The sequence below is a fragment of the Geotrypetes seraphini genome, chromosome 6, assembly GCF_902459505.1.
Source record: "Geotrypetes seraphini chromosome 6, aGeoSer1.1, whole genome shotgun sequence".
Classification (NCBI taxonomy): domain Eukaryota; kingdom Metazoa; phylum Chordata; class Amphibia; order Gymnophiona; family Dermophiidae; genus Geotrypetes; species Geotrypetes seraphini.
In genome coordinates this window covers 207,107,764-207,133,969 of record NC_047089.1, presented here as the reverse complement: position 1 = coordinate 207,133,969, position 26,206 = coordinate 207,107,764, and the positions used below count along the sequence as shown (strand labels likewise).

The following is a 26,206-nucleotide window of genomic DNA, read 5'->3' as shown; positions in this document are numbered from 1 at the left end:
AGCGCCTATCTTTTCTCAAGGTGTGATTCTATAAACGGCACCATTGTGTGAATGACACACGCTGTTTTTAAAGGCAGATGACAACAATGGCGCTGTTTATAGAATCTGGGCCTAAGTGCCCAACTTCATTCTCTCCTAACTCTGCCCAAGCTTTAAGTACCTACTAAATACAGGTACTTCAATTAAGGAACTTAAACGTGGGAGATACTTTATTAGGCGCCTAGGTCTTTTAGAGTTCATGAATGAGGAAAACAGAATATAAAGCTGAGGATGCGTTTCTTGAGCTCATTTCTGATCATTTGGTCAGTACTGTTAGATCAGCCTTTCCAATGGGACAAAATCAATTATAGCACCCTACATTACAGTTTCTATAGTCCATTTAAAATGCACATAGGACTAACCAATGTTAAAACAGAATTGGTACACACAGAGCAGTACAGTATATACCACTTTTATATACCAACTTACCACAGGCTCTATATGTAACTTACCTTTGCTAATCTTCTTTCTTGTAAATCTAAATTCTATTCTGGGACCATTGGGTTATTTTTCTGTACCTGCCAGAACTTGTAGGAAGCCTCATATTTCAAAGGCTTAAGCTCCACCCCTCTTTCACTGTCCTCTCAATAACCAGTTTGTTGTAAAGCAGACAGGAACATTGGCAGAGGACAAAAATAAGAGAGGAGGGGGGGGGGGAATGGGGACACTCCCCGACAAATAAATTTAATCTGCTCATAACAAGAAATCCAAAATAGCAATAATGAAAACAACTGAATTGGGTCATTAAACATCAGAAACTGGAATGACAAAAAACAGTGCGAAAAGGAGACTCAGCCTGCACTGTCTTAAGGGGATGCCTGAACTAGGGACCCCCCAAAACTAAGTGTCAAACCCATTCTGATGACATTCTTATAAAGGCTGGTCAAAAACCAGAAATCGAGATTACCAGAATTTGGAAAGGCAGATAATCGGCAAATCAGCAAGAACAGGGCAGTTTCCCAGAATAGAGTGTGAATTTACAAAAAAGAAGATTAGCAAAGGTAAGAACCTAATTTTTTGTTCTTGTACAATCCCACTCTATTCTGGGACTGTTGGGAAGTCCAGAAGAGTCAAGGTGGGACTGATGAGCCTGCTGCCAAAACAGATGCGGGGAACCTCTGTAGTATGAGGGTGAAACCCACAAATGAAAAGACGGAATTTAAAAGAAAATACAGATGAGCAGAAAAAATACAAGCTCCTAAAGTTTGGCTTGTAGGAAAGAAACTGGTTATTGGTCAAGTTATTTTCCTGTCCCTGCCCCATTCCTACAAGCTCTGTCCTCATTTGCACTAGTCTCAAACACTTTAAAATCATAAGTGCTCGAGGCTTGTGCGGTTAAAGCAGAGCTTACAGGAATGGGACAAAACTTCCAGGGACGGGATGGGGAAATTGAGTTCCTGTGGGGAACGAGGAAAAATTTGTTCCCGAGTCATTCTCTAGGGTGGAGCTTAAGTCTCTGAAATATGAGGCTTCCTACAAGTTCTGGCAGGTACAGGAAAATAACCCAATGGTTCCGGAATAGAATGGGATTGTACAAGAACTGATATCAAAAACACTGCAAGAGGAAAACACCCAGGATCATTTTCCAATAGTTTGTTTCATAAGAGGTATGATTAAGATGTGACCACTGTCTGAAATAATCTTGATAGAAACTGAACTGCAAAGAAAAGTAATCCCAACAGGTATTTAGATCAATAGTTATAACTGATAAAAAAAAAACACCACCATGGTAACACACAGGTTTTACCAATAGAAACTTAGCACCAGGTGACTTTTAAAGCTGTTTTTCTTCTTCAACTTCCACATAAAATTTGTGAAAAAAAGGTCTTTACTTGGCTAGAGTCTTTATCCATATTTCTAACAAGTTTCAAATGTATGCAAAAAAAAAAAAAAAAAAGTTTGATATCATTGCTGCATTCATGCTTCATCAGTCTGGCTGCAGTATAAAACTGAAATTAACGCTAGTATATCTGCCCATGCTCATATGCATTTTCTTCTAAAACAAAGGCAAAAATAACTCAGGCCAAAGTATTGCAATGTATATTTACTGATATGTAAGGCCACCTAGAGTTGTGAGTTCTTTTGAGGAATTTTAACCTCTCGGCCAGTGGTCCAGCTCTTCTCAATGTATGTCAAAACCATCAACATGCTCAGAAGAGTTGTCTCCTTATGAGATAATAGAGCAGTAGTCATCCTTGGGAAGCCTATGGACTACCATGACTTTTTGAATTGGCCTCTGATTTATTAGGTTTACTGTAGAAAGAGGAATTATGAAATTAGAGCAGGCAGACAGGGGTTTAAAAAAACAAACACAAAACTGTTGTATTTTCTGCACCCAGTTTTCAGCTGTCTGTATTCTCTGTCTGTCCATTGCTCTCCATTCTCCTTTCTGGTGATGTACACAAGAAATTACAGCAGATATACAAAGGAAAGACTTGAAGTCTGCTATCCAGGTTCATAACTACTTGTTCCTATGAAACAAAGAGAAAGATAAAACAAATGAAATCAACTTGCCAGATGAGTGCATGCTAACAAGATGGTATGCTTGGGGATTGTCCCAAATATATTTAAAAACCTTACAAAGAGAAATTTCATTATATGTACATTTTTCTAGAGTCTCTGGTTGGGAATAAAAATACAGTGGTACCTTGGTTTTTGAGCATAATTCCTTCCAGAAGCATTCTCTTAATCCAAAGTACTCATAGATCAAAGCAAAGTTCCCCATAGAAAAAAATGGCAATGCAGACGAATTGTTCCACAACCAAAAAAGTGCTAAGGAACTGGAAGGACGTGGCGAGGGGTGGCCCAGGGGTGGGTATCTGTCGGGTGCTGGGTGCTGCAGTTTGTAGGTGGCCAGCCGTGCGCAACCATCGGGGTCCCTGTACAGCTGCAGGCAGCGCCACTTCAGGGAGATGCCTCTTCCTTCCGCCAGCCTTCCGCACCACGTTGGAGAACCCCCGAGCCCACGTAGCCGAGCGCCATCCCACATGCACTTTACGTATAAACACATTGATGAGCGTATCAAAAGTTTGCTGGAGTGTTTTGCTCGTCTTGCAAAACACTCGCAAACTGAGGTTTGACTGTATAGGTAACCTAATCCCAACTGAAGCAAAATTCCAAACTACAAAAATCAACACCATAAAAAGGGGATCTTAAGTTAACCATTAAAAAAAGGATAAGCACCTCAATAACAAAATTTTCATTGTTATAATAAGAAAAGCTTATCTGAAAAGTCCAGAGTTAGCCAGAATAATCTTGCAGCTTATCCTATATAATAAAACGCTAGCCGCACATGCGCACTCAACTGCGTGCTTCCGTTTTCCCTGATCTGTGAGATGTAGGTCCGTGGCCTTGCAGGAGTGCGCATGCGGGAGCCCCAGCCTTACTTTCCAGCACCTACCACTCGCCGCCAGCGCTGGACTTCCTGCTCTCCGTGTCGGTTCCTCTCACCAGCCGCACCAGCGTCTGAGAAGGCTTCCGATGCTGGCGGGATCGAGAGGAGCCATGGTGACACCTCGCGGGGCGGGAAGGAAAGCCCAAAACACTCCAGCTGCGAAGGGATGCCGCGGTCCCAACTCAAAACCAGCTGATTCCAGCAGCGTGTGCAGCACTCTACACACGCTGCTTCGGGGCCTTTTACTGCCCTGATTTGCTCTGCCGCGTCTCTGATGATGTCATCAGGGACGTGCAAGAGTAAATCAAGGCAGTAAAAGGCCCCGAAGCAGCGTGTGTAGAGTGCTGTACACGCTGCTGGAATCGGCAGATGGTCGGACCGCGGGAAGGGAAGGGTGGGGGCGGCAAGGGACTAAGGGAGCAGTCAAGACCGAGGGATGGGAAAGGGGGGTAAGGGAAACGCTGCTGCTGTACAGGGAAGTGGTGTGGGGTGGGAGGGAATGCTGGTGCTGCTGTGGCTGCGGCACAGGGAAGGTGGGGATCTAAATGCTGCTGTACAGGGAAGTAGTGGCAGGGAGGGAATGCTACTGCACAGAGACATGGAGGGGGAGGGAATGCTGCTGTGGCTGCTGCACAGGGAAGTGTGGGGGGGAGAGAGACAGATGGATAGAAAGAAAGCTAGACAGCGAAAGGAAAGAAAAGAAGAAAGGCACAGGGGCAGAGAGAGACACAGAAAGACAGACAGACAAAGGGGGCCAGGGAGAGAGATAGACAAAAAGAAAAACAGCGGGAGGGAGAGAGACACAGAAAGAAAGACAGACAGACATATATTCTAGCACCTGTTAATGTAACGGGCTAAAATACTAGTAAGGATATAATCATCTACTTTCCTACTTCAGAAAAGTCATCCTTTTATAAAGTTCAAAACACCACCAAATGTATAAAAAAAATAATACAACTTTCAATTAAACTTGCCTGAGGTAGCTTCAAGAAATGCAGAATGAAATTCAAGGGGAGTCATGCTGGGTAAAGTTCCATCCATGGTGCTCTCCCCATTCAAAGCAGCACATAGGCCGTGCTGGACTTGAAATGTCTATTTAAACTCTCGAAATATTAACCAAACAAGCTTCTATGAAGAGCTCACCAGCTGGCTCTATACAGACAAGCAGCTTTACAGAAAGATGTGTTGATTCTTCAGTATATAAATTTAACCTTTTTCATGTTTTATAAAGATAAATGTTTAAATGCATCATGAAATATAAAAAAAAACTTAAGGGGTTTTTTACTAAGCTGCAGTAAGCTTAAAGGGGCTTATAATGGGGCACATTGAAGCATCCCACGGTAAATTTCAAATGTGCGCACGCTAACCACACACTAAACATTTTTTTCAAATGTTTTGGCTAAAGGGTGTGTGTCTCAGGAATAAGCGTGGGCATTTCTGCACTAATCACTTAGTGTGTCAGCACTGCACATCTTAACTGGTTAGTGTGTGAGCCCCAACCGCCCACAAAATAGGTGGCAGCAAGGCTCGCACACTAAATTGTTGTTAATGTTTAATGGATGTCATTCATTATTTGTTACAAGAGAGAGTGCTTAAATAAAGCTGAAAGCAGTGCTGGATAAATAGACAAACACAAAAAATCTTTTTGCAAGTTTCAAGCAACAATTTAGAAAATAGATTGCATGATATTTGCTGCTCTTTTGCAAGAAAAAGATAACTTTTATGGGGAGATTTTTTAGCCAATGATTGAGTGACACTGTTTGATACAACCTCTTGGATTTCTAAGACTTTTCCTATCCCTTTAAATACGAGCACTAATTTTGTGGATTATGAATATTTGGATACAATGCAATATTTATTTGGATACCTACCACCAATACCTCTTCAAAGTTCACAGCGGTTCACAAACAATAAAGTATCAAATATTAGGTGCTTTGAAAATATCCCTAATAGGCTCACAATCTGACTAAAGCACCTGTATGAACAATAGCACATCAATGGATGGGAACAAGGAGAGCGTGTGGCGTGTGAACAAGGAGAGCGTGTGGCGCAGTGGTTAAAGTGAGGTTGTGGGTTCAAACCCACGCTGCTTCTTGTGACCCTGGGCAAGACACTTAATTCCTCCATTGCCCCAGGTACATTAGATAGATTGTGGGACAGACAGGGAAAAATGCTTGAGTACCTGAATAAATTCATGTAAACCGTTCTGAGCTCTCCTGGGAGAATGGTATAGAAAATTGAATGAATAAATAAATAAATATGAAGATGTAGAGTCCTGAGTGAAATATTAAACAGTGGTTTATTTAGTTGGATCAGAGACCAGACTGGAGTTGCCATTCAACATATTACTAATAACTGGAAAGATCATACTAGGTTGAACTTTAATTTTTGGTGGAATTCATTATGCCACATATATAGAATGGAAAGATCAATAGCGATACAAAATGGAAATTATAATAATTTTATTAAAATTTGGGAGCCATTAACGTCTTTTTGTCATGATTAAATGCCATTTTTCTATTAGTCATACAACAAATAGTAATGGGAGGGGGGAGGGATACAAATATAGGTTTCTTATTATGAATGAAGAGATTTGAGGGAGGGTGGGGAGAGGGTTACATTTGTATGTTTAGATTATAATGATAAGATATGCAAGTGCTCTGATTAATTGTGTTTATTATGATACGTTGTACACTTGATGAAAGTTTTAAAAATGAATAAAGAATTAAAAAAAATAAAAATAAAAAAAAGAGACCAGACGAAAACAGGAAGGTCAAATCCACAAAATAATAACCAACAAACAGTGGAAATGTCCATTTTCAGCTCTCTGTTGAAAGACATGACTCATTAACCATCGTCTTTCAACAGAGAGAACATAAGAACATAAGAACATAAGCAGTGCCTCCGCCGGGTCAGACCATAGGTCCATCCTGCCCAGCAGTCCGCTCCCGCGGCGGCCCAAACAGGTCACGACCTGTCCAAATCACCAGAAGGGGCCCCCATGCCACCTTGGTTTCCTATTGCGTCCTATCTTCCCATCAAAGTCCTAGCCCTCCGGTCTTGCACATGCACGACCTGGTCGGGTTTCTATACTTATTTTCTGGTTAGCTTTCTCAGTATCCCACGATCCCTTTATCCCTCAGGAATCCGTCCAGTCTCTGTTTGAATCCTTGTACCGTACTCTGCCCAATCACGTCCTCTGGTAGCGCATTCCAAGTGTCCACGACCCTTTGGGTGAAAAAAAACTTTCTTGCATTCGTTTTGAACCTATTTCCCTTCAGTTTCTCCGAATGCCCCCTCGTACCTGTTGTCCCCTTCAGCCTGAAGAATCTGTCCCTATCCACCCTCTCTATGCCCCTCATGATCTTGAAGGTCTCTATCATATCTCCCCTGAGCCTCCTTTTTTCCAGAGAGAAGAGCCCCAGCCTATCCAACCTCTCGGCATATGGGCAGTGTTCCAGCCCTCTTACCAGTTTCGTTGCTCTCCTTTGGACTCTGAATATGCAGTGCTGACATCAGACGCACTTTCGAAACACTTATGAGTAGTATTACGAGCTGTTTGCTTGTCTTTTCACGCACATAGATTCATAGCGTTTCTTAGATGATTTGATTGTTACACAATATACTCTGCAACCGATATATTTTGTTGTTTAGGATGCTCCTGAGGCAGGTCAAAGTGGCTGAAACACATGTTGAGCCACTACATTAATAAAAGCAGAAGTTTGAAATTAGCACCTTGATTTTCTTGGACATTTCCACTGTTTGTCTGTTGGTTATTCCACTGTTTGTCTGTTGGATAACATTAGTGCATAGCCATTAATTCAGAAAATGAAAAAGCTGCCATTTTCCAAGCTGCAATAGAAGGGAAAACTAAGTTCATACCGAGGCACTGTTGTAAGCCCTAAGAGAAGAGCTGAGAAATGAAAATGTTTCTCCAACCACAGATACTGCCTGTGAGCAGGAAAGATAGAACATGCAGATAAGCCCCCATCACATCCAGCAAGGCTAGAAATTCCCCCAGCGTCACTGAGGCAATGACTGATTTCAGAGTCTCCATGCACAAGTGCGGCACCTTTAGTGCTGCGTTGACTGACTTTAGGTCCAGAATTGGCTCCAGTCCTCCAAATCTCTTTTGGACCAATTCTCCATCTGGCATGAACTCTATGGTTCGAATATCTAAGAGTCACTTCACTGTTGCTTGGACCCTGACAGCCTTCCCCAGCCGTCCAGCCAGAGAATCCAAGAATAATACCTGCAGCAGGTGAAAGAACTTGAGTTTATAATCTTCTCAAATTATGTCTAACACCCACTGATCTGAGTAAATCTCCGCTCATGCCTTCCAAAATTCAAGATAGTCTCCCCCCATCTGTGGAGTGACAGCTATTGACCTGGCATCACTGCTGTTTCTTGGAAGCTAGAGAGTTAAGGGCATCTGGTACCCCAAACCTCTGCCTAGACCCCTAGAGGACCCTCCTGTGTATTGGCGACCCGGACAACTGCAACAATCAAGATGTCAGCCACAGAAGCCTAAAAGAATGATTGGAAATTCGTTCCAGTCCATAACATGAAGATATCAGCAATATTTCAATGCCACAATTTGATCTTCTCTCAGAAAGGAGAATGTTCAAGCCATTCACGCTCAAAGTTGGACATGTGTAGGTTGGCCACAGAAGAAGCAAAGATGGCTCCTATCACCACTCTGGAGATCTGTAAAAACAATTGATCCTTAAATAAGAAGACATGCTAGTCCTTGAAGAAATATAGAAGTTATGGCATCTGGTCTGGGACAGTCTTCTAAAGCTTGCCAAATGACCATTAAAGATTCATCCTGTGGAATGGACCAACTTGGAGCCACATAGCCTGTACTTGAGCCCCGGAAAAAATTTCCTGGGTGAGCCAAGTACCTGGGTAATGGTCCCCAGAATGTCCTTAAGGGTTAGAGCAGGCTGGCTAGTCAGGTACCCTGAGATCAGAGAGGTCTGCTAGCAACAGACTTCTTCACTGAGAGCCATCCCAGGAGTACTAGGAACCTCTGCAGTACTAAAAATCTCGAAAAGCAGAAACAAAAGCCAAAAAAAATCAGAGCAGATAGATACCTTCTGAACACGCTTGCAGAAGGGAATTCAGTATACTCCAAAGAAAATGATCAATGCCCTTCTGCAAAAACTCGTGGTTTGAGGGAAACTACCCAGCTGTTCAGGACCTCTACACCTGTTGCACTGGAAGGCACCAGTTGAAGTCCAACACCACAGGCTCCACTAAACCTAAAGAAACAGGAGCACACAACTTCAGAAAAGATCAGAAGCAGATGGAAAGCTGTCCACATCTTGTTGAAGATAGAGGACACAACCTGAACTATGTTATTTAGGACAGCTTGCATTCTGGTCAGTCAATATTCTCTGTTTCCACCTGCTGGTACATGTCTCCACCTGCTGGTACGTTTCTGGATTCATCTGGTCTGATGACAAGGAGGAACTGTTTACCTTTTATCAGAAAGTATGTTCTGCAAATTTAGTATGCACATCTTCAGTTATGCAGTGAATCTGGCAGCAAATCACTGGTAGTTATAGTCTATGACATATCAAAGACAACATCAGCAGAGCAGATGAAAAGGATTCCACACTCAATCTTCCTCAGATAAAATAGCCATTAACTCAGATTGTGTCTGAATGGTAAGACTAGAAGACATCATTCCCTGTAGGGTTTGCATATGCTGTTCCATATACAACTGATATGCAATCCCTTACAGATTGCAAGACTCCATGGAAGTCACTGTTCCTAACATGATCTTATAGTTTTTTTTAAAAAAAAGTTTCTGCATATGTTTGTCCTTTTTCATAGCTGATTCAACTACTAGAGAGGTTATATAAAAACAACTGAAATGAATCAATTAACAAATTCTGCAGATCAAGCTGCCAATTGAATGTTTGTCCTCCACAATTTATGAGAGCAGCGCCAATGGATGTTAGCAGGCCTAAATGGCTTACAGATTCATTATCCATGGTGAATTCCCATGCTGTTTAGGCAACATTATTCTCATGCCTAGTCTGAAAAATAAAAGGGATTCATACTCGGCTTTAACTAATTAGCTCCGGTGGTTTCTATTCTTTTTTGACGGAAACTGAAGGAGAAATTGGTAGCCATTCTATAACAGACTATTTGTAGAAGTACGACATTCTACATGGTTTGCAATCATAATTCCGTAAGAATTTTAATACAGATCAGATGGCATATTACACAATTTTGTCTCTTGAGCGCTTTTGATGTTGTGGATCACAAGATGTTATATATTTTAAATATTATTGGTTTAATGGACATGCTGAAAAGGTTTGAGGGTTATCTTACTAAAAGGTTCTATATGGTAAGGATGAGTGGAGGGTTTTTTTTCTGATAAATGGTCTATATTCTGTGGTGTGCCTCAGGGTTTGCTATTGTCCCCCGTTCTTTTTAATGTCTTTTTATCCTCACTTGATTTTGTACTGGAAAGTTATGGTTTTAAAACATATTTACATGGATGACATCACAGTTCCGATCCCAACATGGATTGATGTGTCTGAGATAATACCTAAAATTGAAAACTGCAAGTGATGTATTTAATTCATATGTTTTATAATTTGTACACTTGATGTAAGATGTAAAAATGAACAAAGAATTAAAAAAAAAAAAAAAAACCAACAAAACTGCTTCTCTATAATCAGCAACTGGATGCTTAATTTTAAGCAATAATTTAACAGCGAAGACTAAACTCCTTGTGCTTCCAGCAAAGGAACCAGTAGAACAAGATATGTCTTTCTCTTTAAATAGTGTTAAGTAATACCTGATCTTTCTCAAGAGACAGAATCTGGTATCCACTTGTTCTGCTGCAAATCACTTTCCCATTGCTGTCAAAAGACGCTAGACGTAACCTAGGAATAAAAGAAACCAAACCTCAATTAGAAGCACTAAACAATATTGAATGCTGCATGCATAAGAAAAGTTATTTCCAAACCAAACAATTTGGAATACTTATAAAAGAACAAACCAAACCATCAAGGGGTCAATATTCAGAGCAAGATAACTGGGAAATACAGCTCCCTTCTAGTTAAACTCATGGTTAGCAAGCCACCTGGGGATATTCAACAGCATTTATCTGGATAATTTCCTAAATGTTTTACTATTACGATGTAGCTAGGTAATTGGGACCTGGGTTGGCCACTGTTGGGACAAGATACTGGGCTTGATAGACCTTTGGTCTTTCCAGTATGGCAATTCTTATGTTCTTATAGTGTTGCGGAATATCCCCTCTGACCATGGCAGTGCTATCTGGGTAGCACTTAGGTGGTCTGTGGATATGGTGGAGGTGGCAGTTAACCACACAGCAGAAAAGCTGTCCTTTTTTTTGTTTTTAATTCTTTATTCATTTTATAATTTACATCAAGTGTACAGTAAATATCACACAATTAAAATACAACATGAAATTCTACAACATCATACAACAAGAAGATTTAACCCACACCCCCCTCCCAAATTCATATACAACTAAAATATACCACATGACTATAATAGCTTTTGTCATTCTTACGTATATAATTAGTGGAAAATCCAACCCCCCACCCCCACCCCGAATCCACATGTATATTAAAATTGGGAAAAATGTAAATTATTCATTATAATAATTTAATAATGGCCCCCACACATCCTTAAATTCATTATAGTATCCTTTTTGAACTGCCAACGCTCTTTCCATTTTATACACGTGAGAAACTGAATTCCACCAGAAACAATAATTCAGTCTTTTACAATCCTTCCAATTATATGTTATTTGTTGAATGGCAACTCCTGTCAATATCATCAAAAGCTTGTTATTATTAGCAGATATTTGACATTTAGCTCTCATAGACATGCCAAATAAAATTGTGTCATATGACAATGCTACATGATTTTCTAACAAGCAATTTTATTTGATCCCAAATAGACTGCCAAAAAACCTTAATGAATGGACAATAAAACAATAAATGATCTAAAGTTCCAGCATCGAGATGACAATGCCAACATCTATTAGACTTAGAGCAATCCAATTTTTGTAAACGAACAGGGGTCCAGAGTGCTCTATGCAACAGGAAAAACCATGTTTGCCTCAGAGACGCAGACATTGTACATTTCATCCTCCAAGACCAAATACGTGTCCATTGAGATGCATTAATTTGATGCTTAATCTCAATGCTCCAAATATCTCTAAGTCCAGTCTTTGGTTTCTTATTTAAATATCCAGATAATAATTTATACCACTGCGCAGCCTGGTGAGTTCCTATGAGCGTTGGGAGCAGCGTGGGCCATTCAGCATGGCTCCCTGCGCTAGAAACTGCTAGCGCAGTTTCATAAGAGGGGGTTAGTATATTTTTATATTGGTAGATGTGTTTGTTGTATACCATATATACTCGAATATAAGTCAATTTGAATATAAGTCGAGACCCCCATTTCCCCCCCAAATAGGAGGGAAAATGGCTGGCTCGAATATAAGTCAGGTGGCTTAATATTCAAGTGCACTGTCCTGCCAGGATCTGTACCCAGCCCCCTTCCCTCCATCCTGTCAGGTTCTGCACACAGCCCCCTCCCTGCCAGGCACTGCACACAGCCCCCTTCCTTCCCTCCCTCCCCAACCTGTCCCCCCCTCCCTGCTCTGTTCATCATACTTCCTCTCCAGCTGGAATCCCTTGTGAGAATTCACGGGAGTCATTCAGGAAGCCGCTCAATGCTGAGTAGCAGGGCTAAATTGCGCTCCTACTCAGTACCGCTCAGTGACTGAAGCTGGAACTTGCGGCAGTGAATGACTAGGTTAGCATCGGGGCAGAAGCACGGAAAGCTCACTCCTGCCCACTACACCTCTTGATCACCAGGGATTCCAGCGGCAGAGGAGGTGAGACGGACAGGGCAAGGAGGTGGAACAGGATACAGAGCCTGGTGGCCCAGCAGAGGCCTGCAATAAATCTGGGAGGGGGAGGGTGCTGGCTCTACCCTGAATATAAACCGGGACCCCCATTTTTAGGACAATTTTTGGGCAAAAAATCCCAGTTTATATTCGCATATATACGGTAATAGAAATTGGTGATGCTGTTTTTTTATTGTATAATTTGTGGATTATATGTACATGATTTGTATTTGAACTGGGTTTTTCTGATAGTGAAATACACAATTCTTAAAAAATTAAACAGAAGTATAGAAGATCTTTAGCATAGAGAATATAGAGAAGTATAGAGAGATCTCAATCTATGGTTTTCTAGTTTATTATACAACCAAATCTGTGATAAGCTAACACTTGGTCTCTCCTACCTAAATGCAATGTTTCTCCGTGGCTGCAGACTGACCGATCCACTGCATGGTTGGTTCAGAGTGTTTCGTTTAAAAATGATGTACCGGTTGGTATAAGTAACAAGCAAGTCAAAGCCAAAGTTGAAGCCTGTCCATCTCCAGCAATACTGTAAGTAGATACACATATTCAAGATCAATCAGAACATTAAATTATATTGGCAACAAGAGATATCTTTCTTATTGGATAAAGACATCTTGGAAACATGTTTTTGTCAGACTTGTTTATAGTCTTGAGAGATGTGCGGGGGGAAATAAAATGTATTCAAATCGCCCCCAAATACATAGTAGTAGGTAGACATGCTTATGATAGCCAAGACATCTTATGTTCTTGTGTATGTTATTCCATATTTAGCAGTCTTAACGTTTATATCAAAAGGATGCCTTTAATACTTACGTCACCATCTTTAGTGAGTTTTCTACCACATCTCATGCTGTTCCCTTCAAATTCCTCTTTATTGATTTCCTGAGGCCTGTAGACACAAAATCTAAAATTGGAATCCCTGCTTAACAGATAAGCCCCCCAAACATCCAATGCAAAATAAAATAGGTGCAACAAAAAGAAAAATAACACATCTTAGTACTCTCAACCCCTTCCCTTACCTGCTTTGAATTTTTGTGCCTTTTTTATGTTGTCAACTCTACAACTATATGAATGTAGAGTAGACTCAGTTAACTGGCACCTACATAGAGATTGATAGATACTGGATAAATATAGTTTCTGGTTGCTTGAGAGTTACTATTTAAAAAATACTAATACCATACCCCATACTATGCCACACCATAAACCGTTCCAGACAAACTACTGGACATGTGGTAGGCAAAGCGTGGGCGTACTCAGGTTTACACTTAAATTTCTGCCAGAAATTGATTTTATTTTCATTTTTATTTACATTACTACAGCATTTCTTTCTTTTGTTTGTTTGATTGAGAATTCTGGTTAATTGAGTTCCAGTTAACAGTCTACTGTATTTGATTGTTCAGGGGAGGGGGAAAGAGGGGGTGGGGAGACACTAGTACTTGTGTTGAAAATATAGATAGCCATGAACTTTGCATACCCTCACAACATCCTCAAATTGGCTGAAAACACCCCCTCCCCCTAAGTATATAGGTGCTCATATTCAAAATGATTACCTGGAAAATAATTGTTTAAAATATTAGTTGATTTTAAAAATTTATATACCGCCTATAACTAGGCAGTTTACAAATAACCATATAAGTCACAAATACAAACACAACGCATACAAAAAGATCTCTGTGATGTCACAGACAATCCAGCATAACACAGTCCAGTGACCTGATAACGTGACAGGACTAAACGTCCTAACAAAAATGACCTGTTTAAAAATGGGTGAAATTGGATGCATGGCAAGGGAAGGTTTTCAATTCTTAATAATGGTGAAATTCAACCAATATTTGGTCAAGGGTTTTATGGATATTCTTATGCTGTGATATTCAGCTATAGCATTGAACATTCACTTAGAAGATAGCCAGATATTGGGAGAGTTTGGAGAGAGAATATCTTGGAAAGAAGAGCACCTATAGGCCAGCCAATCGAGGCGCTATAAAGAAGAGTCTGATGAGAGAAGTTAGCCCCTGACGTCATTTTTTGTGGGCCAACTAAGAATAAAAGTCCAGCAGCCCCTGCAATGCAGCCATAAGGTATGGCCAAAGGGGTGTGCCCTAAGGGGCACACCAGGCTCCTAGGTGAGCCCCTTTAGAGCCCCGGTAGGTCCAAAATCTCTGTTTGAACACTGGAACTTAATTAACAGGTATTTTATTTATTTGATGGGGAAATGGAAAGGAAAGGTAAATGTACCCCTTCACCTTGAGGTCCAATGGAGAAACATCTGAACCCATTTAGCAGAGAAGGTCCTGTGTAACATCAGCACTGGATTCTGGGGCTTCCTTGAGTCCAGGAAGTTCCATTCTCCTTCCTCAAAGGGGTTTATCCTAAAATAGTTTTTCCCTTGTTGAGGGATCTGGTTCCCCTTCTCATTCATTTTTTTTAATACAAAGTGTCACAGGAAACATCTTTGAAACCGGTGTGCTTTCGCTTTCATGAATTAGAGATAGTAGGGGAAGAGACTCCAGTGATTTCCATGTTGAATATCTGGAAAGTGGTAAAGAACTGAGACCATGTTGCTGGAACCAGTACAACAGCCCTGATTTTTTTCCTGACAGGTAGTTTCTAAAATAAATGAAGTGGATACTACATTGTCTCAAGTTGGTTAATGGTTGAAGAAAGAGAACTCCAAATTGGAATTTTGTAAGTAACTGGATCATCAGGACCAGTAGCACAACGAGGGAAGATGGCACCCAGGGTGGAGGCACCTGGCATCGCTGCCCCATGTGCCTTCCCCAATGCTCTCTTCCCCGCTGCCCCGATATCGCCGCACCCCCCCTGCTCTTCCCTGCTATCCTCTTTCCTATCTTCACCAGCAGCATGCAGACTAGAAAAGCCACTATTCACGCCAGTTGAGGCTTTCTTCTGATGTCACTTCCTAAACTCATGCACAGGAACTGTTGCCAAAGGAGGGACGAGGTTAGCATGAGCAGCGGGTAGGACAGCCTGCTCGCTGACAGCAAAGTTGTAAAGAGGTATTGGGGGGGATGTTAATGTCAGGGCAATGGGGACAAGCAGGGGGGAGGGAGTGGTGACAAGGAGAGATGTCAGCCTCCGCAGCAGTCTGCATCCCATGCCCATCCTTACTACACCACTGATCAAGCGTAAAAATAGTTTGTTGTTGATTAGGCAGCTGGAAATTTTTAGAAAACCAAGCTAGAGCTCTTAATTTGAAATTTTTGAATTATCCTGTTTGTTCACGGTTATCTACAGAGATACTTCTCTGGAAATATCTTTAAAGAGATATTATGGTTGACTAATATTGACTCAATTCCTGTTTCAACAAGTTATTTGCCAGTTAAGGTAATGCATAAATACCAAATCAGGGTTGGCTCCTGATGTGTCGCCACTAAAAAGTGATTAATTTTCAAATTTAATTCAATTTCTTGAAGCCAGTCAAGATGATATCAAAGGCCACCTTATTGGTCACCTTTTCTTCGAAGAAGGATAAATCTCTTAAAATCTTATTTTAAGAAAAAAGGATTTCCTGTTTTGTTGGAGAGGGGAGTCAAATATTTCCTGTATGTTTCTATGGTACCCAAGCAACATATAAGCAATGTCTTCCATTTAAGTGGTCTAATTAATAGTGTTTATTATGAATTTTTGTACACTTGATGAAAGTTTAAAAATGAATAAAGAATTTAAAAAATAAAAAAATAAAGCTAAACTCTTGCCATCGGGTACTATTTTTTAAAAAATTTCCCTCCAAATGTTTTGTCGCATTTCCTGATTGTAATTATATTTTCTTTGAGCCTGAGCAGTTAGAGAGGTTGCTGATCACAACTCCAGACTACAAAACCCTCCGAAGAAAAAGAAAAACCCTGTTACTCAGGAACTTTGTTCCTTAATAATCCCTGATCCTGTAACTTCCGCATAAGTCACAGACCTATAATTTGTTCCTGATCCTATAATTTACCTGGAAATGTCCAGATTACCTCTTTTGTAATCCGCCTAGAACCGCAAGGTTAAGCCGGAATAAAAGTCACTAATGTAATATAATAAACAAGTTAGTTAATTATAGGCAGAAATTTAATCAGATTCCCTTATAATTAACCCAGGATGTAAATGGATATTTTATCTTAATTTTTAAGTTTTCTTTATTGTCTCCTTATTCTCCCCTGATGTAGCCATTTTGTTTTCCTATACGACTGCCTTGTTGACTTATTCTCCCCCCTTTTTACTAAGCCGTGGTAGATGTTACTACTGTGGCCCGCAGCGCTAAATGCAGCAATACTGCTCCGACACACATAGTAGCACCCACTAAAAACCTGAAAAACGTCCTGATGAATTATCAGCCTTAAAATGCAGAAACAGGTAAAAATAGATGTCTTAGATATAAAGGAACTGCTGTAGTGGCCACTTGTCGTAGTAATATTTATCCAACCTTAAAATATCACTGAAACTGCATTTACGTAAGTGGTCTGGATATTATGCTTTTAATCCTGACAAATACAGTGTTAGAAAGGACGCCTCAGCCCCACCGCAAAAAAATGTTTACATCGCGGGAAGTCTAGTGTGGTGCTTCATCATTGGCTGTCTTTTCCAATTATAATGTTTTTTCTTTGTTTTTGTGATTTTTTTAAGCATACATCGTTCTCCTGTTGCACTTATTAATAGTAATCCAAAAGTTTAAACAGTACTTATGTCAGCCAAACCTGGGGAGCCAGACCCGACATGTTTCGCACATAAAACGTGCTTTCTCAAGGGTCTCCCTAGAAAAATATAGAAAAGGAGCCATAAACATACAATTGTGTACAGCCCCCTCCCTACAGAAAGTTGCAACATTTAAAACCCACTGTAATAGACTCTGTGCGAAACATGTCGGGTCTGGCTCCCCAGGTTTGGCTGAGATAAGTATTGTTTAAACTTTTGGATTACTATTAATAAGTGCAACAGGAGAACGATGTATGCTTAAAAAAAATCACAAAAACAAAGAAAAAACATTATAATTGGAAAAGACAGCCAATGATGAAGCACCACACTAGACTTCCCGCGATGTAAACATTTTTTTGCGGTGGAGCGGTGGGGCTGAGGCGTCCTTTCTAACACTGTATTTGTCAGGATTAAAAGCATAATATCCAGACCACTTACGTAAATGCAGTTTTAGATATAAAGGAAGCATGTCACTGATCATGAGAACTCATGATGAATAACCTAGAAGAGAAGTAGCAAATCCACACAGTCTTGCTTGTTGGAGGTTTCCAGGTCTCGCTGCGGAAACCCTGAGAGAACATCTAACCCAGCTCCACAGAGAGAACATCTTTAAACCTACCAGAGACTTTTTCCATTTTATGGACTTTCACAACAAAACTCAAAATTTCTGACCAACTGACTTTCCCACCAAAAATTCAAATTGGTGGATTGCCCTGTTCCCAAGCATGTCAGTGAACCCACTTTTTACAAAGTCACACTGCAGACTTCAGAGCATACCCTGAAGAAAGCCACAGCATGGTGGCTGAAACACAAAGATGTAGCGAGACCCGGAATCCTGCAACAGACACAATACCAGTTGTGGAAATCCTGAGAGACCACACAGTCTTCTTTATTATTTTTAATAATAGGGTATGCAACTGATAAAAGGAAAGGGGATATCCAAGATGTTTCACTTTACGCCTTACTAACTGTATTGCAGGCATCAATAAATTAAGAATTTGGCATTTTATTGATCAAAACAAAAACCACCTCACCACCATATTTCTTGTTTTGTTGAATATCCTGGCAAGTTCACTAAGCTGATACCAGGGCTTCTGCTTTTTCTACTGTAGGAATAAAATTGTGGAATACTCTTTCTGGTCAACTGTAGCTGTGTGCCAACAGGCTGGGATTCAAAACGTTACTGAAGACTCAACTTTTTGTGACTGCAGGAAGTTGGAACTTGATGGCATTAGAGAGATTCTTCTGTGTTGTTTTATGTTTTGGCCTATAATCTTGTTATTGTGTTTAGCTGCTTGGAAACTGTCTAGTTTTAGGCAGTGTATAAATTTTTAAAATAAATAAATGTTATGGGGCTTCAGTATAAGTAGAATAATTAAAAAAAACAAAAAACTTCACTCATGGATTTTTATGTTTTGTGTCAACTATGATTTGAAGAAAGTTTTGTGACACTCAAAATCCAGATGAAACTTAAATTAAATTTATAAATATTAGGTGCTATCAATTTGTGCTTGAGTCCTAGCAACTTAATGAATTACAGATCTAAAAAGAAATCGGTTTTCTGCTAGTCCAGTAAGGTCCTCCAATATCAACACCATAGTTGTTTTCAACATGTCCAGTCATCTGTATTTAAAAATGCAGGCCATATATTCAACCTCCCATTTCAGCAATCATTACCACTTAATATAGCACACAAAAATGAGTTTCATCCTAACAAAGAGTGACAACTTAATCAGCAATAAAAGAAAGATTATTCCTCCATTTTATTGTTGTGAATAAGCTAGGGTCACAAGATTTTCCATCTTGAAAATCCAGACCCCTAGACCTACCCCCAGGCTCGCCCAGCCCACCCAACCCTGTCCCGGTTCTGCCCCGTCACGCCCCGATCCCACCTCCAAACCCTCCCCCCGCTGCCTGCTCTCATCAGGCAGAACATCCGCGCATGCGTGGATATGACGCAATGACGTCACGTCATCGCGTCATATCCGCACATGCGCAGATGCCCTCCTGCCCAAAGGAAAGCTTTTCAAAACCCGGACAAAGTGAGGATGAAAGTGTAAATTACAGACCTTGAATTCAAACAGAAGGACAGGACAGGAATCTGATCAATGGTATCGGAGTGAAAATGAAGGGAGAGTCAATACTACTAGGTAACTTGCACCTACCAGAAGTGGATTGGAGTATCCCATCTGCAAACCTGGAGAGAAGTAGAAAGATCGTGTGATGCCCCACAAGGAGCTTTGTTGAGGCAAATGGTAATAGAACCTACTAGGGGAGTGGCGACAGACCTCGCTAGGTCCCTCAAAAAGGGCTAGTTTTCCTCTGAAACCTGCTGAGCTTCAAGGACAACTTCTTCTCTGGCCTACAGTCTTTAAAGCGACAGCAGCTTGAAGGTTCCTCTAAACGACGGCCAAGGCTTTTCTTCTGCAAGTTATTGGTATTCTGACTCATCCAAGTCCTTAAGCCAACTTCTCCAGCATCTCTCCAGACAGCTTGCCTTTGAATGTCAACTTAATGCGATAGGTCTCAGAAGGAAATTTAAAATAAAATCTTTCTGTCCCAGAGTGGAGGTGGCAAAAAGAGGCACTGGAAATACCAGACTACATACAAATTCCACCAACAATCCCATTGTTAAAGACGTAACTTTTCTTCACTGATTCTCTTCCCCAATAAAGGTATCGGCCCAGCTGTCTCTGTAAAACTTCTCTGGTATTAAGGCAAATTGTTTTCATGATGGCAGCTTGAAGTCTGCTAAACAAACATACTTTAACAAGTCATTTCTCTGCAGTTTGAAATAAAGAGCTGCACGAGAACGGGGACGACAGGAATCCCGTGGGACCCGCAGGTTCCCCCTTCGGGTCGCAGGGATCCCGTGGGGAAGCTTCCAAGGGTCGTGGGATTCCTGTGGGGCTGGATGTACTCAGCCGCGAGGCTTATCTCCTTACCTGCCCTGCCGCAGCACAGAGCCAAACAGAAGTCTTCCCGATGTCAGCGCTGACGTCAATACTTCAGCTGCTGTAAGAAGGTAATTTAGATTCGCGGCTACAGGGCAGGGAGGTTTGTCGGACTAGGCCTGTTCTGTTGTCAGTTGGGCAGGGAAGCGCCACAAAGGTAAGGGGCAGGGAGGGAGGAAAGGTGGAGTGGAGAGGAAAAGATGCTTAAGGTAAAACTGAGGGGGGGAGAAGGACGCTGAAAGGACTTGGGGAAGACAAAGGGATGGAGAAGGACGCTGAAAGCACATGGGGAAGACGGGGGGGGGGGGGAGAAGGATGCTGAAAGGAAATGGGGAAGACGGGGGGGAGAAGGACGCTGAAAGTACATGGGGAAGACGTGGGGGAGAAGGACGCTAAAAGGACATGGGGAAGACGAGGGGGAGAAGGACGCTGAAAGGACATGGGGAAAACAGAGGGGGGAGATGGATGCTGACAGAACATGGGGAAGGTGGGGGGGGAGAAGGACGCTGAAAGGAAATGGGGAAGAGAGAGTGGGGAGAAGACGCTGGGAGGGAAGAAGACAGAGATGCCAGACTATGGGGGGACCGGAGGGAATAAGATGGGTGCCAGACCAATTTGGAAGGGGGGAGAAAGGGAGAGGCACAGTAACAAAGCAAATGGAAGACGCAGAGAGACAGTGGATGGAAGGAATTGAATGAGAACATGAGGATAGCAGAAACCAGGCAACAAAGGTAGGAAAAAAATTCTATTCCTTTTTTTTTTGCTTTAGGATAAAGTAATATTAGTTGTGTTGATAAAAATTTATAAACATTAGAGGCTCTGGTAGAAACCCGTTTACAAAGTATGTATTCTTCCCAATTACCGTATTTTCACGCATATAACGCGCGCGTTATACACAATTTTACAAACCGTGCATAACCTTGCGCGTTGTACAAATTTTTACATAGTTCCCTCCCCCGACGTCTGATTCACCCCCCCCGCAGGACCGCTCGCACGCACCCGCACCCTGAAGGACCGCTCGCACGCACTCCCATCCGCACCCGCACCCTGAAGGACCGCTCGCACCCCCACAGCCTCCCGACCCCCCCCATCATGTAGACGCTCCTACCGGTGTCCTGCTACTTCCTCTTGGCGGTCCCGGCCCTTCTGTGAGCCCTGCGCCTGCGCTGCTTTCTCTTCCGGCGGTCCCGCCTTTTGAAAGGGCGGGACCACCGGAAGAGGAAGCAGCGCAGGCGCAGGGCTCACAGAAGGGCCGGGACCGCCAAGAGGAAGCAGCAGGACACCGGTAGGAGCGTCTACATGATGGGGGGGGGGGTCGGGAGGCTGTGGGGGTGCGAGCGGTCCTTCAGGGTGGGGGTGCGGGTGGGAGTGCGTGCGAGCGGTCCTTTGGGGTGGGGGTGTGGGTGCATGCGAGCGGTCCTGCGGGGGGGTGAATCGGACGTCGGGGGGGCATCAGGCTTTCAAGGTGGGGACAGGACTTCAAGGGGGAGAGGAGAGTCGGGGCGGGCGAAAGTAGAGTCGGTGTGGCCAGAGGAGAGTCAGGGCGGGCGAAAGGAGAGTCGGGCGGCGACGGGAGAGTCGGGGCAGCATGCGCGGTATACGGGTGTGCGTGGTATACAAAATTTTTTTTTACATATTTTCGGTTTCCCGCGCACTATACCCGTGTGCACGTTTTACACGGGTGCGCATTATCTACGTGAAAATACGTTAATATTTCCAAATTAATAAAGTCTTTTTGCTTATTTGTAAATGGGTTTCTACCAGAGCCTTTAATTCAGTAGCATAATTAAATGAAATAACTATTTCTGTAGTTTATAGGGATGGATGGGGACGGAGGGGATTCCTCGTGGGGACGGGTGGGACTTTGGCAGGGACGGGTGGGATTTCTGTTCCCGCTCAACTCTCTAGTTTGAAACCTGACTTGTCTGAACTCCTAGCCCCTCCAATGACATGCTTCATCTTTACAGTTTCAGGTAACTGTGCATTCTAGCAAAAACCTCCCAAATCCCCTTAACAGAGGATCTACAGAAAAACAGACAATGTCCCATTTAAAGCTTCAAAGCTCACAGAGAAAATAACTAGTTAGTAAAGCTCTCTCTTGAAGGAGTATGGAATTAGCAGCACAAGCAGCTTTTTAACTGCATGGCAAAAGAAAAAGTCAGTAAAATCAGTTTCTGTTCCGAAAGATATTAACAATGAATACTGCATTACCTAAGGCTACTTGTAATATAGTTAAAAATGGTCTTAAACAGACTGAACTTCGTCTAAAAATAAGTTGTAGAGCTACTGACATTCTTAGAATGGAATGACAAAATACTTATTTCTTCAAAATTTGCTTTTCTTCAAATTTTGTAATATCTAGGTAGGTTACAATAAACTTTTAGAATCATACAATTTTCCCACACCTCCCACATTCCCTTCTTACTTCATTCCAGGCCCGATAAAATAACCTAAATTCACTTAAAAAAAGATGGCTGAAAGCACTATAACATTACCAACTTACAATGGGAAGGAGCAAAACGCTGACCTCGCGGATCTAAAACAGCACATCCTTAAAAATTTTCTGGCGTTTATTGACAAGTCCGCCTTTTAGCTTATTCCACTGCTTTCCCTGCACACTCAGCTCTGGCCCCTGGCTCTGCCTTCCCTAATAGCTAAGGAGGAAGGAGGTACACCGTGGCTTTTGCTAATTAGCCTGATCGTCCCTTCCTCCAGATCTCTCCCTCTGCGCTGATTCCAAGAGCCCCCGCGATATGGCACTGTATGGCAAATAGCTGGGGGTTTTTGGGGGGGAGGGGGGTTTAAAAAAATGTGTGCAAGGTCTGCAGTGCATCTGACCTAGCGGACCTCACAGATCTGAACTGCACATCCTTAAAAAACTGAGTTCTGTGCCACTTTTAGTCTCAGCATAGGTTATGGCTCTGACAGACCTCTATAACATTTTAGCGCTGATGGATGGATCCTAATGCTTTTCCCTCCCTATGCTGAGAATAAAAGTGGCACAGACCTCAGGGCAAAAGTTTTGCCGCTTTTTGTCTCAGCATAGGGAGGGAAAAGCATTAGGATCCGTCAGAGCTAAATAGAGGTCTGTCAGAGCCAGAGTCTACAAGTGGCACAGACCTCAGATTTTTAAGGACGTGCGGTTTTAGATCCGCGAGGTCCGTAAGGTCCGCGTTTTACCCCTTCCCACTTACAATAGCTATGCTTTTCTTCCCTCTTCAGTTTCCAAAACTATTTTACCTGGTAATCTATTTCTATTGTCTATTATAACTATTACAATATAAAACCTGTAACATACATACCCTGTATCATTGTCTTGTTCTGCCCTGAGCATGGTAAACCATTGCTGTTTGTAAACAGAGGACAGCCATTCTATAATTTAAAAAGATACATGCTTATAAATGAAGGCTTTGGGGGGTATAGAAAATTTTAAGAAATAAATGAAGGAACCTAAACAGATAAACGGATTGTAAATTTAATCTCAAATGCAGTAAGCCATGACGTTATCAAGTTTTATCCACAATATTTTAAAAGTGCTAAGATTTGCTGAAATGGAGTATAGATCAGTACAAATAGACACACATTTCAGGAAAACTACAGTATTCCTTGGAGATGTGCACTACAAAATATAATACCTACATCCTCACACTAAGAGCATCATAATTTAAATGTAACTTAAGGCTATGTCCCTCTATGATTTGGCTAGCTAGCACCTCTGTTTCCTCCCTAACCCTGCAAAAACTATCCAGAGGCTCCTTGACAGGGTCTCATATAAAGTCAGAACATAAGAACTTAGCAGTCAAAATGTGTTGCATTCAGAAGAAAATCCCAAAAGGATAATGAAAATATCTTTTTAAAAGATTCCCCCCTCCCCATTTGAGGTCTATAGCACTGTATTTTACCATTGCACTGACAGCAAGGTCAACGTATTCTTAAAGCTACTAATTAGAATGACACATAAATTAAGACAAGAAACAAAACACTAGGGAAAAACATAATTGATCCACTGTTTAAATTTCTTTGTATTTGGAACATCCCTAGTCAACAGTCTTGTTACCGGCTATTTTAATTCACAGAGGAGCCATACCCAGGCCATCGATTAACTTGGAAACAATCAAGATTTATAAATACTCGTATGCCTAGTTGTACTTTTGCTTAATTTTACCTAATAAAAATATCTATGATGAGAAAACTTTTTTTTTTTTTTTTACAAATGCCTTAAGTTTTATGTCAGCCTGACAGCATTAAAAACTTTTCATTGTACCATGGCTAATACTAAGACAGATGCCTGGGTTAGCCAGAGATTTCGTTCTCAGCAAGTAGAAACTTCTTTCACCAAAAAGCATAGCTCCATTATTAACGTTAAGAAACAAGCCACAAGCATGAGTTAAACTAAATGAGCTTTATTATACTTGGGATACATCCTGTTGTTCTGCCCAGATTATGTCACAGGGCTAAAATGCTAGAAAATATAGAAGATACCAATTTCTTTGTCATCCTCAGAAAATCAACTGAAAAAAAAAATGAACCCCTGTTAGTATTTTCTCAGTCATTGACATCTATTGTCTTTGCTTTGGTTCTCTACAGCAATGCTTTTCAACCCTCTCTTGAAGGCATACCTAACCAATCAGGTTTTCTAGATTGCAATGAATATGTATGAAAAATGTGCATATACTGGAGAAAGTAAGCCTGAAAACATGGCCAGCTAGGTGCGCTTTCAGGAGACAGAAGAGAAGCATTGCTCTGTGGAATGAACCCCTTTGCCACCTCCAATGCAAATAATAGTGTGGACTCTGCCTGACCACAGATGGATGCAGCAATAATTTAGTATGCTGGAGAGTTTTGTTCACCAAGACTAATTCAAAAAGAAAGGAAGTTTGCTTTAGTTCAACTTGTGGCCACGGCTGATACAAGGGTATCAGGCACCCTAGTTAAACCTCCACCTCCACCCCCTCCCCTCCCCAAAAACAATCATGATCACCACAACACTACCCCTTTCAGAGTTTCTGGGACTGTCCAGATCTAATGTTTAGCTTTGACTGCACCTGCTTTTTGCTGCTCCCTAGAAGCTACTGCCCTAGGTAACTGCCTAGCCCTGCTTAATTGTTGGGCTGGTCCGTCTTGCAGGGGTGATATGATAGAGACGTTTAAATACCTATGTAATGTAAATGCGCATGAGTCGAGTCTCTTTCATTTGAAAGGAAACTCTGCAATGAGAGGGCATAGGATGAAGTTAAGAGGCGATAGGCTCCGGAGTAATCTAAGGAAATACTTTTTTACGGAAAGGGTGGTAGATGCATAGAACAGTCTCCCAGAAGAGGTGGTGGAGACAGAGACTGTATCTATATTTAAGAAAGCCTGGGATAGGCATGTAGGATCTCTCAGAGAGATAAAGAGAGCGAGACCAGAAGGCTTTGAGCATACGCAAATGCTCAAAGCCAGTACAGCCCAGCCCAGAAGGAGGAGGATCTCTGACGCACCGCCCAGCCGCGCCAGAAGAGGAAGGATCTTCGGGCACCGGCACTGGTGCCAAGTCGGGTAAAGGGTGTCATTGACTGCTCGGGGGGGGGGGGGGAAGTAGGATCGCGGTCGGGGGGGATGCCGGATCACTGGGAGGGATGCCGGATCACGGGGGGAGGGCGCTCGTACAGCAAGGCAAGCTCGGTTTACAAGGCACCAAGTTTGCCGAATTTTTTGCTCGTCTTGCAAAACACTCGCAAACTGGTACACTCGTAAACCGAGGTACCACTGTATTTCTATCTGCAACTGTGGGTCCTACTTCTTCCCAGCTGGCCTAACAGTTTTCTCAGCTGCTTTTATACAGGAACTACCAGCTTCGCCCAGGGCAGGATTAATCTCTCAGTGAACCTGAAGGAAACAAGTCTATTGGCCCCCCATCACAATATAAATGTATTTTAAAACTTCCACAAATGGGGTCCCCTATGGTTCTGACTGTAGATTAACACCAACAGAAAAAGAAACAGTAGATAAAAACATCACTCTCCTGCCAAATGGAGGACATAGCAAAGGAGTAGGGAGAATAAAAAGGCTTGTGTGGCAGTGGTGATTGATCCCCATTCCCTTCCATTTCTGCCAGCAACTAACTTTCCAAAACAAACACATGCCCTAGGAACCATTGAAACTAGCATATTTTGAGAGCCCTTTGTAAAACATTGGGACCATAGACAAGTATCT

At 41.9% G+C, this 26,206-nt stretch overlaps 1 protein-coding gene across 1 annotated transcript in view; it reads right to left on the bottom strand.

The window, feature by feature from the left end:
* Positions 1 to 2,068: 2,068 nt before the first annotated feature.
* Positions 2,069 to 26,206, bottom strand: part of GMCL1 (germ cell-less 1, spermatogenesis associated) — a 110,689-nt gene continuing 86,551 nt past the window's right edge. Inside the window, exons 12-16 of the mRNA XM_033949200.1 lie at positions 23,314 to 23,383; positions 13,176 to 13,251; positions 12,743 to 12,888; positions 10,251 to 10,338; positions 2,069 to 2,510 (exon numbers count right to left, since the gene is read on the bottom strand). Of these exons, the coding sequence (XP_033805091.1) occupies positions 2,382 to 2,510; positions 10,251 to 10,338; positions 12,743 to 12,888; positions 13,176 to 13,251; positions 23,314 to 23,383 (509 nt within the window). The 3' untranslated portion in view covers positions 2,069 to 2,381. The remainder of the gene's footprint in view (positions 2,511 to 10,250; positions 10,339 to 12,742; positions 12,889 to 13,175; positions 13,252 to 23,313; positions 23,384 to 26,206) is intronic.